This window comes from Marmota marmota, unplaced genomic scaffold (genome assembly GCF_001458135.2).
Source record: "Marmota marmota marmota unplaced genomic scaffold, marMar, whole genome shotgun sequence".
Lineage (NCBI taxonomy): Eukaryota > Metazoa > Chordata > Mammalia > Rodentia > Sciuridae > Marmota > Marmota marmota.
The window spans coordinates 2,232,808-2,250,597 of NW_025999992.1; the positions used below are offsets into that span (position 1 = coordinate 2,232,808).

The 17,790-nt window shown below is 48.5% G+C and overlaps 1 protein-coding gene across 11 annotated transcripts in view; it reads right to left on the reverse strand.

The window, feature by feature from the left end:
- The window catches only part of Piezo2 (piezo type mechanosensitive ion channel component 2), a 349,401-nt gene that overhangs the window by 174,782 nt on the left and 156,829 nt on the right, over positions 1-17,790 (reverse strand). For all 11 annotated transcript variants that reach the window (XM_048806753.1, XM_048806747.1, XM_048806749.1 and 8 more), the window contains exon 4: positions 2,965-3,007. In XM_048806753.1, the coding sequence (XP_048662710.1) occupies positions 2,965-3,007 (43 nt within the window). The remainder of the gene's footprint in view (positions 1-2,964; positions 3,008-17,790) is intronic.

Here is a 17,790-nt window from a genome sequence, read left to right on the forward strand (position 1 = left end):
CTGACAGTACACAAACCTGCAATCCATTGACTTATGAGGAGATGTCACATGAGCTGTTTAAATTTCTTGGGTATAAAACGGGACGTTGCAAAGTCAAATGCTCCCTGAAACCAGAGTGGGAAAGAAATGTGTGAGAAGCCTCATCTATCGCAGAGTCGGGACTGGTGTGAAGAAAGACCTGGTGTCTCCTGGGTCTCTCTGCATCACCTGTACCCACACGGCTTGTGTCCCTGAGACTATTAGCAAAGCAGGTGCTGAATCAGATCCCGGATTTGCAGGAGGGTGGCTGGACCACTCTCCCCGCTGCATGCGCTCACAGAGCACGGCCACCTGCAGGCTAGAGAAGGCAGACGGTCCGCATACCCTGAGGTGGGACTAACCACTAGTGCAAGTCACAAGGAGGGGACTGCCTGAGACGCACCTTCCTCACACTGGAGCAGCGGGAGGCTGCCCTGCACCTGCTGTGAGCTCCCACTTGTGAAGTCACATCAAAAGCTGATACCGTGACCACCAGGGAAGGGAGGCCAGAGCCCAGGGGGAGATGGTGCTGATGTTCCCTAACAGACTTCGTGGTGACATACTACAGCCTGGAGCCATGTCAACGTCACATATTCAAAATAACACTAACCACGAGGAACAGTCTATTGAAACTAAACGGAATTACATATAACATTTCAGATACGATCACACAAAGAGAAGAAAACAATTTCAAACTACTGTGGTTCTCTGCCTTCGGATGGCACATTCTGAACAGGATGCCCATCAGGCCAGCGGCCAGCTTTCAAAACCTCCTCCAGCCACCTTGGCATTAGTGGGGACATTAGTATTATTTTGAAAATATATAAAATGAAATGAGGGAATTTTATTAAGAGTGAAGATTTTTCAGTGGAAAAGAGTGAAAAATGTAGCTTCAGAGAAGTTGAAAATTCGCGAGGCCACGTTTGAATTGGGAACACTGTATGAGCTCAGGATTTATTCTTCTTAAAAAATATATTTCCTAGCTCCATCTGTCGACAAGGCCCAGAAAGGATGGCACCCAGTCGTGACGACCATCCCTGGTGTCTAGAGAGTGGTTTCAAAATGCCACCTCCCAGCAGGGAAGGCTGTGCTCCAGGAGGGACCCCGACTGCAGGTCCACAGCAGAGGGTGGAGGAGACGGGAAGAGCCAGCTGTGCCAGGACCCGGGACCTTGAGGACCCGGAGGACCAGAGGGTCTGTGCCAAAGAACAGGAAGTCACGAATCCCTTCCCAGGCTGCAAGTGGAACCCTGGAAAGTCCCACAACAGAGAGGTTAGAACACCCCCCCAAAGGGCAGCACAGAGGTCGAGTCCTGGCACCGAGAGATTCTACAAGTCAATGGGCCAGGCTCCTCCAAGCTTATGACTTAAAGAAAAACAAGATAAAGGGATTGTGGGGGGTAGGGGACCACTGATCAAATAAGGAGGCTTAAAAGAGGTCATAATGAGGAGGGACATGTGGCTTCTGGTGGCATGCAGATTCAAACCAAGAAAAAGGACATTTTCAACATGATTGGGAAATGTAAATATCAACTGGGTCTTTTTCGCCTGTTTCCAGTGCTGGGGATGAGCTGGCCTCGGGTCTGCAGGGCAAGCTTCTGCCACTGGGCTGCTTCAGTGCTGTGGCCAGTGCTGTGGCCAGGTCTTAAGGGACTGGGCTGAAGTTGTACTAGGGCTGGTTGTACTACTGCGGATGACAGTGGGTTAGGGCTCAGGGAGAGAATGCCTGTTGTTCTCACCTACAGAGGAAAGGATGGCGTGAGGTTAGAAGTTTTGCTTAACATATTTCAGCCCAAATCAGAAAATAGAAACAGTGAGTTTGGCCGAGCCCCGTCGACGCTAGGTGTGGATATACGACCTCCACTGTCTCTCTCTACTTCTGTGTGTGTTTGAAATTCCTCATCACATGACGAAGAATCGAGAGAGAGATTTCACACTGGAATGAAGCCGGACCTGTTTTCCCCTCATCAATTTTTTTTTTTTTCGGTACCAGAAATCAAATCCAAGGGCATTCAGCCACTGCACCACATCCCCAGCCCTTTCTTATTTTTTGAGACAAGAGACTCTTTCAGTTGCCTCAGCCTCCCAGGTCACTGGGATTGCAGGTGTGTGCCACTACGCCCGGCACAACCCCCTGGGATCTGGTCATGCAGAGTCAATCTCTGTTGACACCCTGAACTAGTGACAAGAGCTGGAGGGAGACCAGGTCGTGATGATGCCGGTGAGAGACGGAGCGTGTAGGGACATGAGTAAATCCTGGAATCACTTACTCAGGGGCAAAGGACTGCTGTCAGAGGTGACTATTCTGTTGCCCCCGCAGAGACGACGCAGTTTTTAGTATTTTATTTTGACCACTCTGTGAACTTGAACATCCCCAGAAAAGAACATTTTCCAATACAGTGAAAGCAACTAGTGAATATATACTTTTAGAGTAAAATAAAATTATAACTACTTTTCTCTCTTTTAATAGCTGCATCTCCATTGAAAGCTCAGTGTAAGACCCTAAATCCCAAAGGGAAGTGCTGCCTGCCACCTGCCACTCGACCCCCGGGAGGGGGTTTGGGACCTGTCCCGGCCCCACCTCCACATCTTTGATGTTATAATGACTCCATATTCTTTCTTTTGGGGACTCTGGCATAGGAACACTTGTAGCTGCACAAGGTGTGACTCAGCATTGAACTTGGAGGTGACAGGAACTGCTTTAATAACTGGGAGAAGAGCAAGGCTTGCTGTCAGCCACTCCAGTTAACCTTGATTTCCACTCTGCATGCTGGGATGGTTTATATAGCAAAGCTCTGACTGTGCAAAGGCACTGAGGCTCCCAGAGGCAAGGCGATGTTGTGCCAAACAGTGGCGGCAACACAACTGATTTATATTCAAAAGACCTCTTGGAATAAAACAGGACAAGACAAGTAGCAGGAGGTGGAGACGTGCTGACCCGGCTTACCTTTCAAAGCCGATCTGCCGAAACGTCTTTTCCCACGTTGAGCCTGCAACAGAAGAAACAAGGTCAGTGCCCTCTTCACTGGCTCTGTCCTGCTGTGGCACGCTCTTGCTGGGCGCTTGCTTTGGCATCTACATGGAATGACCTGGTTTCACTCTACAACCCAACTCTGCCGATGGCCTTTGTATATTTTTGTTTCCCTCAATTTATTTAGTGTTTGATTGACAATATTGTACATATTATAGGCAACAGTGTGATGTATCCCCATATATATATGCATCATGTGAAGATCAAATCAGGGTAATTAGCATATTCATCATGGAAATATTTATTACTTTTTTTGCGGTGAGAACTTTCAAAGTCCTCTCTTTCGGCTATTTTGAAATTTACCGTAAGTTAATGTTAATTAGAATCAGCCCACTGTGCAATATGACATTAGAATTTATTTCTTCTATCAAACTATGATTCTGTGCCCTTGACAGCTCTCTCCCCATCCCACCCTCCCTTCCACCCTCCCCTCCGCCCTCCCAGTTGCTTCTTCTTCCAAGAGATCAGGTTTTCTAGGTTCCACAAATGGAGAAGACACAGAAATGGACAAAGGAGAGAAGATCAAACACAGTCATCCTCCAAACACCCAAGGATGCCCAGCTCAGGTCGGGTGAGTAAGCCTCTCTTGTGAAAACCCCAGTGCACTGCGCACCAAGCACTCCAACCCTCGGCCTGCAATCCGTGGTGCATATTCCCCTCCAGGTGACACCCTCAAGTCCAACCCACGCACCACACCTTCCTCTTACCAGGGCTGCACCAGGGGACCACATTTTCACTCTTTAAATTTTGAACTGTTTTTTAATGGTTAAAAATGTAAAAATGCTATCCAGATCATATGAGGAGTAATAAATCCAAATCACAAAAGCAAAGAACACCTGGGTATAAACAACTGCCACAATTTTTCCATTCCTCCATAAGTGATAGGCACATAATGATTTTCCAAGTAGTTGACAGACAGAGAAACACTAATTTTTATCAAATAACATTTTAATAAAAATGTTTCATGTACATATGTTAAGGGTTTGGGCTAATTTGAGGGCTTTACATTTTCCTGAGGCCTAGCCAGTGGCAAAACTATTTTGATTTCAGCAACTATTATTCTAACAGATTGTTCATGTTACCCTAAATTCATAAGTTGTGCATTAATTGATAATCACAGCAAATCATCACTGCCTTTCTGTGGACGATCATTCTGTTAGCAGGCAGTGGAAGATTCTGGCTTGAGTCTTCAGAGGTAGCTAAGAAGTGACCCCGCTTCTTTTCTGAAATCAAAAACACTGGGCAAGTGTTTGCGAGCCTTTCTTAACTCTACCTCAAGTGCTCCACCTTGTGGTAGCCACGCAGACACCCTCAGACATTACCTGGGCTCCTGGGAAAGCAGGAGCTTATACAGGAGGGGGTGGCCCCAGGCAGACTGAAGTAGCCCCGGGAGAGAGAGAAGCAGTCACAGCGAGCTGGAGTTTTACCCCAGGGCTTGGGTCCCTATGAGTTGGTCACGATGGAGTATTTCAAATGACCTTTATAATAAAGGACACAATTTCATATATGCATTACACACACACACCAAATTTAAAGCAGAGTTGGCTTATTTTCTTGGATGATGTCATTCTTCCAGCTGAATTCCAATATGTTTTTCTGAGTAGGAATTAAAGACACAGACTTTGAACTCACCAGCCCAGGAATTTTTTTGGTCTCTGGCCCAGAGAAGCAGGTCCCCTGTGAACATCTTGTGTCTTGTGAGCTTTATGCTAAGCCATCAAAAGTCCCTATTTCAGGGATTCTTGCTCCTAAAATCCTAGCCATCAAGACAGATAGCTTGTCAGGCAAAAGCGCCGTTGTATTCAAGGCCACTGGACTCTCTCTGCTCCAAAGTAAGGAGCAGAGGAGGAGAGTCTCCCATCAGGGCAGAAACAGATGCTGACCTCAGGCCAGGCGAAGCCCAGGGAGGCTGTGGGGAGGGATGGGATGAGGGAGGAAGTCTAGATGCCACGTCTTTAGACCCTTTAGCTTCTGGAGGGAAACAGGCACCTTTTAAACTGCTCTGTTATTTCCATTGCTTTCCCGGATCTTCTCCTCATATTCCCTAATTCCATTTAAATTTTAAGAAGACTCTTTTCTTAGCAGATTCAATTTATTATCAATATGAAATTCAAAAATAAATGATCCTGCTATACTGTTATATATTTGCTATTTGATGTTTTGAACATGGAGCTTTGTTCCTGTGGCGGAGAAATGGGAATTGTTCAGACAGGAAGGACACGGTCTTGGTGCAAGATGGGATAGCGACCCCCGTGGGCACCCGAGCCTCTTGCACAGCGACAGCCTTCTTTCTGTGCACACCTTCCTAGCTTTCTCGGGTGCTGGGGGCATATTAAAACCTGCCTCCAGCCCTTAAACCCACAGTACCCCAGAGCTGTAGACTTTTATGTCCTTGGTCAGCGCCGCCTCACGATGAAATGAGAGACAGGCAGTAAATGGAACAGACGTATCCAGATCCTTTGGCACCACGAGTATTTTTGGCAGCTCATTACTGACTTGCTGGGGAATTCTTTAAAGCCATTAACTGTGCTCCACGTGGTAAGGTAATACCACTCTCCTTTGCCAAAGCAGCCCGACTCTCGGAGGAAAAGCAGAGAAAACAAAAGTGTCTGGCAGATTGCCTGGACCAGACACTTGAAGAGAGATTTACCACGCCCACCCCCACCCGCGCGCTTCCCACAGCACCGCTTCCCGCGGTCAACTGCCATCTGAACCCTAAATGGAAAACCTCTGGAACAAAGAAAGACTGGTAAGCTTGGGCTAACTCTGATCACAGCGTATTGCTACAATTGCTCTATTTCATTATTAATGATCGCTAATTACTGAGCCCGATTGGCAGGTTAGACCCTGCACACGCCTGCATGTTGAGGATCGAGGCGCATCCAGGGCTGGGCGACCCCTGGTTTCAGGCAGGCCCCACAGTTGGGAGGAGCCTGCTGTCCCTGCAGAGGGGTCTGTGGTGAGGAGGAGGATGCATGGAGGGAGACTCCTGCGGTGTTCAGAGAGGCTTCCTCCTCCTGTCCTGGGCCAAGAGCTGGAAACCGCAGGCTGGGAGTCTTCACTTCCAAAACCGGCTGCACAAAGCAGGAGGAAGAAGACACTGTGCAGCACCAGTCCCCACCCCCAGAACTGACGGGGGTCCACCTCCAGACCGAGTGCCACTCAGCTGGCCGAGCAGGTTTTAGTGCCTGGTCTCACATGTCCTGGGCACCTTTAACACCCACAAGTCTGGCACTGCCACGACTCCCACAGGGGCTGACACGCCAGCGCACGTGGCCTTATCTCCCTGAAAGGATCTATCAGCAATTCCCCCCTCTAAGTGTGAACAAAGCTCTGTCGTTCTTTTCTCTCTCTCCTTCTTTCTCCCTATCATCTATCAATCAATCATCTATCAATATATCTATTATCTTTCACATATGTATCTATTATCTATCATCTATTATATATCATCTGTCGTCTTTCATCTATTATCCTTCATCTGTCTACATGTCTATCATCTGTGATCGATAATCTATAATCTATTATCTACCTACCTACCTATCATCTATCCACTGAAGAAATCAGCCAGCGTTGCTAACCCTGGTTTGCAATCAGGGCTCTGGTGTGTGAATCTCAGAAAACACAGAATGTGGACCATGGAAGTCAGAGCAATGCCTTGAGATCCACATGTTTGCTGGTAGTGGCAGCATTCTTGGTAACTTGTAGCCATTTTTAACCACTTTTAAAGTCAAGAGAATGGACATTTCCCCCAAAGTAGCATAGCGATAAAAACAGGTATGCTTATTAGTCCCCTACAAACTGCTAACTTCATATATATTAGCTAATTTAACCTTCCCAAATACTCTGTGGAATCCATACAATCATTCCACCTCCTTTTCAAGTGAGCAAACAGGGCTGGGAGGTGAGGGATTTCAGGGCCCCTGTCCTTGACCCCCTGCTCACTCTCCTGCCATATGCTGGGTGCTGTCTTCTTCCTCCTGCTTTGTCTAGGGGGTGTCCTCGGCAGTTCATGTGTGGGAAAGTTAATCCCTCAATTCACATGCTGAGGCCATTTGGAGGGGGCTTTGGGGATAAAGAGGATTGAATGAGGACATCGTGGTGGGCCTCCATGACAGAAGAGAAGGAGACCAAAGCTAGCACTCCTGCTCTGTCTCACCACTCTACTCTGCCCTCAGCCAACGTTCCAGTGCAACAAGAAAGCCCTCACCAGCTGCCAGCACCATGCTCCTGGACATCTGGGCCTCTAGAGCCAAGGGTAAAATGAACCTTTATTCTTTGTAAATTACCCAACCTTTGACATTCCATTATAGCAACAGAAAACAGACTAAGACATCTTCTTTCTTCATTTTCCTATCATTTGTCTTCCACCCCATCTGGTTATAATATGGAATTAAAAAAAATCATTCCCCAAAGTGTTGTATGTCTGCTTATTAATTTTAGAGGTATGTGAGAGCCATGGTTGATGTTACCTGTCATCAAGCCCCTTTCCACATCAGCTTTCATCTAGCATGTGCAGACTTCAGTCAGCTTTGTTTAATACGTTGTACACACAGCAGAGTGCAATCAGCACAAACAAATGTACCCAGATGAAAGGCCGTGTGTGCAGTGACACCTTTGCAGAGGGTTGATTATTTTTTATTTCTTTTGATTTTTCTGCAGTGGTGGTTTAAGCCAAAGGCCTCTGCTTGTTACTCAGATGTGAATTCTAGCAAAAGTTTTGTTGCTGGCCTCCTGTGGTTCCCTAGACAAGCTTCCCTTGTGTCTCTCCGCTTCCTGAACATAACAATGAGGGACTTTCAGCAAGTCATTTTCAGTCTGCAGTCTTAGTTTTTCATAAGTGTTATCAGTGGAAAAGCAAATTCTCCTGTCTTCGCGTTCTGAATTGGCCATGTGCCTCATTCTCCTGTTTCCTCCCTGACTGGGGCATGAGGCACTCTGTCAATCAATGCACTGCTCTGCTTCAACCACAGAAGTGAACTCATCTGCTTTTTCCTGGAGGAAAAACGTCATGGTAAACTGGGGTCAAGTGAGGCATAGATTTGCATCTAATTGGACAGTCACCACCAGGTGTGTCTTGGTCACTACAGACACTGGAACTTGGACATGTGCTGCTACTTTCTCAAAACAGTCTGCAGAAGAGGACTAATGATCCACAAAAGTGGTGGGGCATGCCGGCATATTCCTATAAAAGTGCAAGTACTTTCATATGACACAGGGGCTACCTGGCAGCTGAACATGTAGCCTGGCACGGGAATTGGTGACGGAACTCTCAAATATCAGGAAATCACACCGCGTGTAAATTTTCTGCCAGAAACTTCATTGACATCATTTTTAATTCTTAAAAAGGAAAGATTTTCATATGCAATGAAAGGAGCCAACATTTTACCAGGCCATGCACATTGAATATAACATGGAATTGTGAGAAAAATAGATCTTTTTGCTCAGTTTACCACTTCACTAGGCAAATGTTCAGATGACCTTCTGTTGAACTTTAGCTCAAATCTACTGAACTCCAGCAATGGCTGTTCTCATGGGTGACATGAGCCAAGTCATGCCACTTTCTTAGCCAATGAGCAATCTCAGCATTGTGGGCTAAATGCTGAGGTCTACAGAATTTTCCATGTCATATTTCCCAGGTGAGATTTTTCATTAATGGATTAAAAGTAAAAGATAGAGATAGGCAAAAATCCTAATGTCTCTTAATTAATACTTCTCACATCAAACAACAGATTATTTTTAAAAGCATCATTTCCTTCCTTCTTTCCTTCCTCTTTTTCTCCCTCCCTCCCTCCCTTCCTTTCTGCCAGGGATTGAACCCAGGGGCACTTAACCACTGAGTTGCATTCCCAGATCTTTCTTATTTTTTGACACATTATCTCATTAAGTTGCTTAGGACCTCTCTAAGTTGCTGAGGCTGGCTTTGAACTTGCAATCTTCCTGCCTCAGGCTCCTGAGCTGCTGGTATTATAGACATGTGCCACCGTGCCCGGCTAAAAGCATCATTTTCATTCCCACTATATTCTTTCTTTGTAATGTCCTTTTCCTCTGTCTGGTCACTAACATCTACATGAACCCTCTGTAGTGGGGGCATGTGGTCCTAAATCACCACAAAACAGGAAAATAACAGAAATAGTTTTGCACAGATATCCACATACCAAGACATTCACATTTTTATGCACATAAAAACAGGAGTCATGCCAGTTTGAGTCCTGCTTTGATTACTCAATAATGCATAAAGTAACTCTTATAAACTGATAGGATGTAGAGAGTGACCTTAATGTATGTCCCCACAGTATTTCAAAATTTAACAAAACAAAACTCCTAACTAACAAATAAGACATATTTTAAAAGAATGTGATGGACACCTGTGGTGCATATCTTTGAGTGGTCCACTATGGCTTTAGGGTAAGTCAACAGAAGCAGAATTATTGTGTCATCACGTATGGATATATGAAATTTTTATTGATAATATCAAATTCTATCCCCCAAATTCATTCAATACCTGCACTTGATTGGGTTCAGCTCTGTGAGTCCTTTTTTGTCTTTTACAAACCTTTTACTTTAACTTGTTTTATCATAATTAACCACGGAGCCAGGTCTGGCGGAGGTCTAGCAAGCCTACTCGGAGCCGCTGGCCCATGCCCTGCCACCTGCCCATCACATCTGTCTTTCTCCTACAGCTTGCTAAAATGCTTGATGTATTGGGGTTACTGTCTGCACCAAAGACACTTGTCCTTTGGGTTTACAGTTTCAAGCCCTGATTATTTCATTTTCCTGAAGCGAACTGAAGAATGTCTATGCTAGGAATTAATTCCCATCTCTTAGATTTTCGGTTCGCTGTTGCCCCAACAGGTGGGAATGGAGATGCTCTGGGATCCTCATGAGGCCTTGCATGTCCAATTACTTGAGTTCAGGGGTTCTGAGCGAGGGTCATGCTGTCACCCCGGTTGGCCAGTCAGCCTGACGAGGTCCTCGCTCCTCTCTCTGCCCTGGGTGGAGACTGGGACACTCTAGTCACAAACATGCACCCTTCAGCTCCCCATCTCTGCACGGAGGATGCTGCAGCCCCTTACCATTTTTTCTTTTGAAAAAAACCTTTGATTTACTCTTTGACAAAACTTAAACCTTAACCAAATCCCTCATGACATCATTGATTTTTTAAAATAACCTTTGACTCTGCACTTTCCTGCTTTAAGACTGAATCTGACTGGCAGGTTGTGACGTGTCGGACACCCCCTAAAGTAGCTGCATACACACTGGAGAACCAACATGGGGACACACAGAGCAAAGCCGGCTCCGAGGGCCTGGGTGGAACTTCCTGGAGCCGCTTGAGCTCCCTGGCCCGTGAGAGGCTCACGGCAGTGTTCTGTGCACGCGGCTCCCGGGCAGCGAGTGGCCCATCAGCCTCACAGGGACAGCAGTTGCACTGCATTCTTTGCCCACTGTGACCCCCTGACTCAGAAACACTGGGTCACCCTAAACACTGGGTCACCGGGTGAGCGGTGCCTTGTCCACAGGTGCCTCGCTCTGAGGGGGCCAGAATTCCTAGGGACAGGAATCAGAAAGGCCCCCGTAGGGGCCAGGGAAGCAGTCAGGGCGGAGCCCTTGCTCAGCAGGCCTGAGCCTGGTTCCATCCCAGCCCTGCAAACACCTAGATCAGTGAAAGTTCCAGTGGGATTGTGGGAAAGACAGCCTAAGAGCAGGCTGGGAACTAAGCCGCGTCACAAACAGGGACAGGAAGGCCAGGCTTCTCTTTTAAAAGGCCAGGCCAAGCTGAGATGGGGAGGGACGAGGAGCAGGGGAAGTTGAGAGGGATAGCTGGAAGCATTCGGGACCAAGGACAGTGTGGCCCTGGGCTAAGACACGTGGGAGTCCTTGCAGCTACAGGAAAGAGAGCAGCTGAGCAGAGGATGAGGACAGGGCCAGGAGGACACTGCAGGATGCCTCAGTTGCAGAGGGACAGGGCCACTCCATGCACGAGTGAAGGAGTGGCCCTGGCCAGGCAGGGTACTCTGAGGAGGAGGATCGTGGTGGCACTGTGCAGTGCATGTGGGTGGCAGGGGTCGGCGGGATAGGTCTAGGTTGTTCGTGCAGAGTGAGGAGGCACGGGTACGTGGGGCGGTGTGCTGGCTGACTGCCGTGTGGGTGGACGCGATCACACATATGCTCCACAGGTGCATCACACTACTCAGAGAACTAGGACAGGTAGGCACCAAGACCACACAAGACAAGCCATCTGTTCTAGGCAGTGCAGAAAATGCTTGAGCATGTGGCCATGTCCATTGTTATCAAGAATACATCTTTATTGTGCAAATCTGTAACAATGGGCTGCTCCTGAACTGGCCCCGTCATCTGCTCCAAAACCTGCTTTAAAAAATATTCCTCGGACATGCATGTGTTTGCCTTGGCCTCCTTCTCCTAACGGGAATGCCTTCTGCATTTCCAGAAACTCTGGGTTCGGTCAGTCCCGAGCCAGAGGCGTAAGAGCTTCCTGGGTTTGGTGAGCATTGCCTTTGTCCAGGGTGTGGCTTTAGCTGGACTCTGGACCTGTGTCCTGCTGCTGCATTGTCTACAGTGGCTCTGGGGTCGAGTGGGATGTCTGAGGCGCTCACAGAGCTCCCACTTGCTCCATCTCATGTGGACTTCACGATATGACTTGAGGTAAGGATGTAGCAAGTTACAGGCAACTTGCTTCACAAGTGCAAGTCACCAGGGAGTGTGAATCAGTCACCTCGGACGTGCTCTTGGGAATATGGGCAGGTCTCACTCTGACAGGTCCTGCACAGCCGTGACCATGGCCCAACCTAGAGGAAAGGCCTGGGCCTGGGAGGAGTCTGCGGCAAGGGCCTCAGGAGCTGGTGGTCTCCAGCCACAACGTCTCCTGAGATGGCATCTTATCCACACGCACTTATCTCTGGGTCAATACAGTGGCTTTCATCACTCCTCTCATGGGTTCCTGATGGCCTAAAACATGAGTGGCTTGCATCTGGGATGCTTACCTCCCTCTCCTTCAGGGTGTCACTGTTCTCTCAAAACCACACGTGAAGTCCCAGGAATTCCAGCAGGGCAGACAGCAAGGATTCAGCTTTTGCAGCAAAACAAATTTGGCCTTGAACCTCCACCTACCACTTGCCGTGAGTCCGCTGCCATGGTCAGTCAAGGCAGCTCTGAAGGTGGGTCGGGGCCTTTTTTGCATGACTACAAGGGGAGCAGGTAAGCAGAGCATGTGTGCAGGGCTGGCGCCAGGCAGGTGGTGGATGACGGCAGCCACGGCTCCTGGAGGGTCTTGGGTGGTGGGCGAGGGGCGGTGCCGAGACGTGAGCAGCACGCAGGAGCCTCAGGATGCCTATTGTGCAGACCCAACGCAGCACAGCTCCCTCGCCATCCCTTGGCTCAACACACCCCCACACACATGCACACACACGCTTAGCTGAGAAATACATCTACATGTATAGCAGAGGACTTGGCATCGATTCTGGTCTGACTTTGCCACATCATTATGTTTTGTGGTTCCAGTTGATCCACATCGTATTCCAGACCTTTCCGTTCAGTGTGGGTTTGCCAAAACTCTCCTAAAATTTTCTTGGGAAATGCACAGAAAGTCTAGTCAGGTCAAATGCATAAAAATCTTCATTCAGCTGGGCATGAGGGCACACGTCTGTAATCCTAGTGACATGGGAGGCTGAGGCAGGGGGATCACAAGTTCGAGGCCAGCCTCAGCAGATTAGTGAGACCCTGCCTCAAAATAAAAATAAAAAGGGCTTGGGATGTGGCTCAGGGGTAAGGTACACCTGGGTTCAATCTCCAGTACCAAAAATACAAGCAAACAAAAAACAAAACAAACGAAGCCCACTTCGTTTCCTTCATTAACCTTAAGTCCTTCGTGAAGGGCTTACCAACCTTATGAAAGTATTCTGATGGGTGCTTATGAGGTCATCCTTAAACTTACACAGGCCAACATGAGCCAATGTGGGAGGTCCCAGCTTCCGTAGAAGCCAAAGACCTTCCATGCTGGTCTTGAAGCTGTCATCTTTGTGCCCTGGATGGTAGGCCATAAGGGCAGGCACCCGGGAGGGGAGGGGAGGGGAGGGGAGGGCAGGAGAGGGGAGGGGGGAACTTCCTGGGGCACAGCGCACCTCAGAGCTGCCTGTGTGAAGAACACCAATGCTCTCTGCTGTACTTAAGGCCCCAGGGACAAAGGGGAGTGGTGCATTTGTCACCTGGGTCACACATACAGGAGGAAGGCAAGCCGCAGGTTTCCTGGATGTCTTTCCTCTGTTTCCCCTCTTCTCTCCAGGGACCGGCAGCCACTTTTGCAAGTATGGTATTGTTATTTGTTCTGCCTTTCGATCCTCTCAAAAGTTAAGATCTCTCTTTCTTTTCCTTCCTTCTTTTTCTTTTCTGTACTTTTTTTAGCAAAGACCCCTTTGAAAACGTGAGCCACTGACCAAAAAAAAAAAAAAAAAAAAGCATCCGCAAGGCTGACTCACACAGAAACTCCAGTGGGGTCAGCTACACGGGGGCATTTCCAGGTCCATTTGGAGGAGAGGGGGCCCACAGAGCAGGATGCAGTGGGGAGGGCTCCTCGGCTCCCACCACAGGCCACTGGAGAGGGGCTGGTGCCCCACAGCCAGGCTTTTGCTTCAGAATTGTGCTTTTTACTGATAAATATTGTGAACATTACATTCACACATAAGAATGTCTGACTAACCTCTTGGCACATAGCAGGGTCTCTGAGTTTTAAATCTGAACCGGTTGACAAGCAATCAATATGCCTCAAAAATGCAGCACATATCCAACTTTTAGAAAGTCTGTGTCCGTACAGAGTCTTTCAGATCCGAGGCATGAGGAAGGGGAGGCTGTCCTGGACTGAAGGCAGCACTCTGGACTCTGTGCTCTCCAGCAGAGAGCTCAGAGCCAGACCCACCCCGTCTGCCCCTCCAGCCCTCTGGGGCTGGTAACCAAAGCAGGCTCTGCTTGCTTTATTTATACTCTGTGTGCTTTAGGAGATATAAAAACTGGATTTTTAGGGGGATAAGTGCTTATGAAGAAGGCAGGAGAGCAAAGCCCAAGAACTTCGAGGTGGATTAAGGTATTGCGTCTGGGGAAGACCAAGGGTCCACCCTCACAGGAGCACCACACACCGGTGCTGCGGCCACAACAGCATTCCAGATGCAACCCCGCACACAAGTATGAGAGGCGGCTCACACTCAGGCCCTCAGGAAGGAGAGGCAAATCCTCAGGCTCTGGGACTAACACCCTCCCAGGTCTCTACATTGGAGAAAGGGAAAGGGCAACCCAGAAAGAAAAGTCAAAGGAAGACTTGTGGATCCGGTTCAGGGGTGCAGCACAGTGTGAGAGAGCGTCAGCAGGCCCCCGCCATGTCCCCGTGTCCACAGCCAGCCAGGCCCTCTGGAAAATGATCCATCGACACACCACGGTTCCTTCCCCAGTGGCCTCCCTGTTCCACCAAGAGCTACTCAGTGCCCTTTTGAAAGAGGAAGCCAGAGTTTCATTTCATTTTTATAATCCTGACTTCTCACAGGCTATAAATAAAATAAATGAAAAAGGTCTGTGGTAAATGAATAAATGTCATAAATACGAATGAAATGGTTTAGCCATTCGGGTCCCGGGCCTGAATGCCCTCGCATCCCAAGTACACATAGGTCCAGGAGATTCTTCTGGATCCAACATTATAATAGCCAAAGTTCTCTTTGTTTATTAGCAACCTAAGGAGATTGGTAGCCACCTTCCTTAAAGCACTCTCTCTCCCTCAGCTCACTGCCAGCGTGACCCTCCGCACATTAATGCCTGGAACTGCCCAGGACACTCTGGGAGGAACTGTGCAGGGGATGCAAGTCTACTCTTGGAGCATCTCAAACCTAAATGTCCCTGTCCTCTGGGTGCAAAAGCCCTTCACCTTTGTCCCCGTCTGTCTAATGGTTTAATTGAATGCATTAGCGGGAAGAGGGGGAAAGCCTCTTGGTTTGTCCTCATGATGACTCAGAGAGATTTATGGTCCTTTGCTGAAGCCCTGGCCAGCTGCAGGCTCCCAGCTGCTGTGGAAAAGGTGGCCAGGCCTCAGACTCTGTGCGCTGAGCATGAGCCACAGCTGTGATATAAATCAGTCACAGAGAGGGCTCTTGTTTATGCAATGACTGGAATATCCCAGCCCACTGCCCTTCTGAAATGGAGAACTCGGCGAAAGAAACTGCTGGACACAGTGTGAGCAAACCGTGGGTGCTCGCAGATAACACTCGGACGCCAGGGCCTGTGTGCATGGAGTGTGTGTGCAGTATGTGTGTTTGCACGCATGCTTGCATGTGTGTGGCGTGTGTGTGGTGGGTTAGGCCCAAGGGCCATAGCAAAGAGCCCCTGATCCTGAGCGCCCACAGGGCTGACTCCCCCCTCCTCACCTGCTCCAGGAGGATACTCTCCCACCCCTGGGTCTGATGACCCATCTTCAGCTGTTCCCAGTCACTTATTTCTGTAAGTCTGCTCCTTAATTTCCTTCTTTACTATTTACGTTTCACTTACGAAGTAGTTTACAGGGCTGGGGATGTGGCTCAGTGCATGGCATTTCCCTAGCATGTATGAGGCCCCAGCACTGCAAACAAACAAATAAATAAATAAATTGAGGGCGGTCAGCCAAAATTTTTTAAAAATGTAAGGTTTGGGGATGTAGCTCAGAGGTGAAGCATGTGCCAGGCTCTGGGTTCAGCCCACTTAAAAATAAGTATCTCAGTAGCAATTAAATAAACAAGTGATAAAATTTACCACGTGGCAGGCACTAATCTAAGGCTTTATAAATATTAACATATTTTATTTAATCATCATGTCTGTTCTATAAGAATAGTAGGGACTAGTATGACAGCCATTTTATAGATGTGGGAACTAAGACCACAGAGAGGTTAACTAACTTGACTGGGGCACACAGCATTCCAAGGCAGACCATCTGGTTCTAACATCTGCATGCTGACCACACCATGGGACAGTGTTGCTCCCCTTTTCAGGAATGTCAATTTTTGATTCCGAGAGTACCATGGGAGGATTCCTGGTTTTCTTCCTTGGCACAGGATTGTTAGAGTCTGTAAACAAGTCAAGATGGCGCCTGGCATTTTGCAGAGGGAGTGGTTTGTGAAGTAACACCAGCGAGCCATTAAGTGTGGAGATTCCTTATTGGTTGACTGCTGTATCGAGTTTATGTTAATTAGATAAGCTGTGTGGAATGTATAAATATCGCTCTGGTCCTACAATAAACGGCTCCTACTCCTGCTGTATCAATCTACACAAGTTGCTCGTCACCCCCTGGTTATTTTGCTGCAGCCGGACTGCGGCACAGGATGCCTGGGGACTTCAGGAAATGTCCCCTCGTGCCACACAGGCTTATGAATACAAATGTGTGCTTTCCCGGGGGAAGCCTGACCTGTGTCCCTTGCCCTGCATGGGGTGGGGCTTGAGGGGACAGTGTGGTCACTGCTTTCAAATCTCCATGCTGCTGTCCAGAGGGCACAGTAGCATGGAGGTGACAAGGCAGGTTTGATTCCCTTTAAAGAACAGCTCCCTGAGGAACAGGATCCATGACACACGTTCCGTGACCCGAGAAAGGGCCGGTGCTGGGAACAGGCCGGCGACAGCAGCCTTGGTCCTCCGCTGGGCAGCCCACCGCCTGGGCCGCCCTCCCAGCCCGCCGGGACGTGGAAGGAAGCCCCAGCTCCCAGAACTCTCATTTTACCTGTGACTTCTGAGGAAAGATCTGCCAGGGGCTGATAATGGGAAGCAACTGATTTAAAATGGGGTCCTTAAATCGCCCCCTGCACCCCCAGGGAGACACCTGAGAAGGCTGTGGAGAGGGACCCAAATCCCACTTGCTTTCCAGAGCAGAGAAGCAGTGCTCTGTGAGCGGCTGTGGGGCCGGCCGGTCTGCTCCCCAGCAGTTTCTAGAGCTCGGGATGCTGCCTCTCAGGGCCTGAGGCCCTCACCTGGGGGCCCGCCTCACTTTCTGCTGAAACTGTTTTGGCATCAGAGTTCTGAAATGGCAAGGTCTGGATTCTTTTTTTTTTTTTTTCCTTCTGTAATGCAAACTTTACAGCTCATAAACCCTCATTGGATTTATAAAGGTGCAGCTTGCTTTGGAATGTCTCCTAGAGTCTGGACTCACCCAGATTGCTTTTTAACATACTCCTCAAAAAATTGAGAAAAGAAAAGAAAAAGGAAGCCTCAGAAAACCAGAGAAGAGGGCTTTCTAATCAGCCAGGCTGCGGCCAGCCTGTGCAACACAGATGACAATCTTGCTCATCCCTGTCCCTTCATTTCTGGTGACCTGTTGGTCAGCTAATTCCCCTGGAAGGTGAAAGGCCTGGAGCAAACTTGTAAAAGCTCTGTCAAGACTAAAAGCCTGGGGCTAGAGTTTTTGAGCCCAAGTGCCAGAAACAGATGTTATCACTGTGGGGCAGGCCATCAAAAAAACTCAGCCCGGTGGAATACATCACTGCTACAGATGAGAAAAAAAACAAATAATGGCGGGTGCAGCAGCGCACGCCTATAATCCCAGCCACTCAGGAGGCTGAGACAGGAGGATGGCAAGTTCAAGGCCAGCCTGGATAATTTAGCGAGGCCCTGTCTCAAAATATAATTAACAAGGGCTGGGGGATATGGCTCAGTGCTGCTGGGTTCAATCAAAGGAAGGAAGAAAGGAAGGAAGGAAGGAAGGAAGGAAGGAAGGAAGGAAGGAAGGAAGGA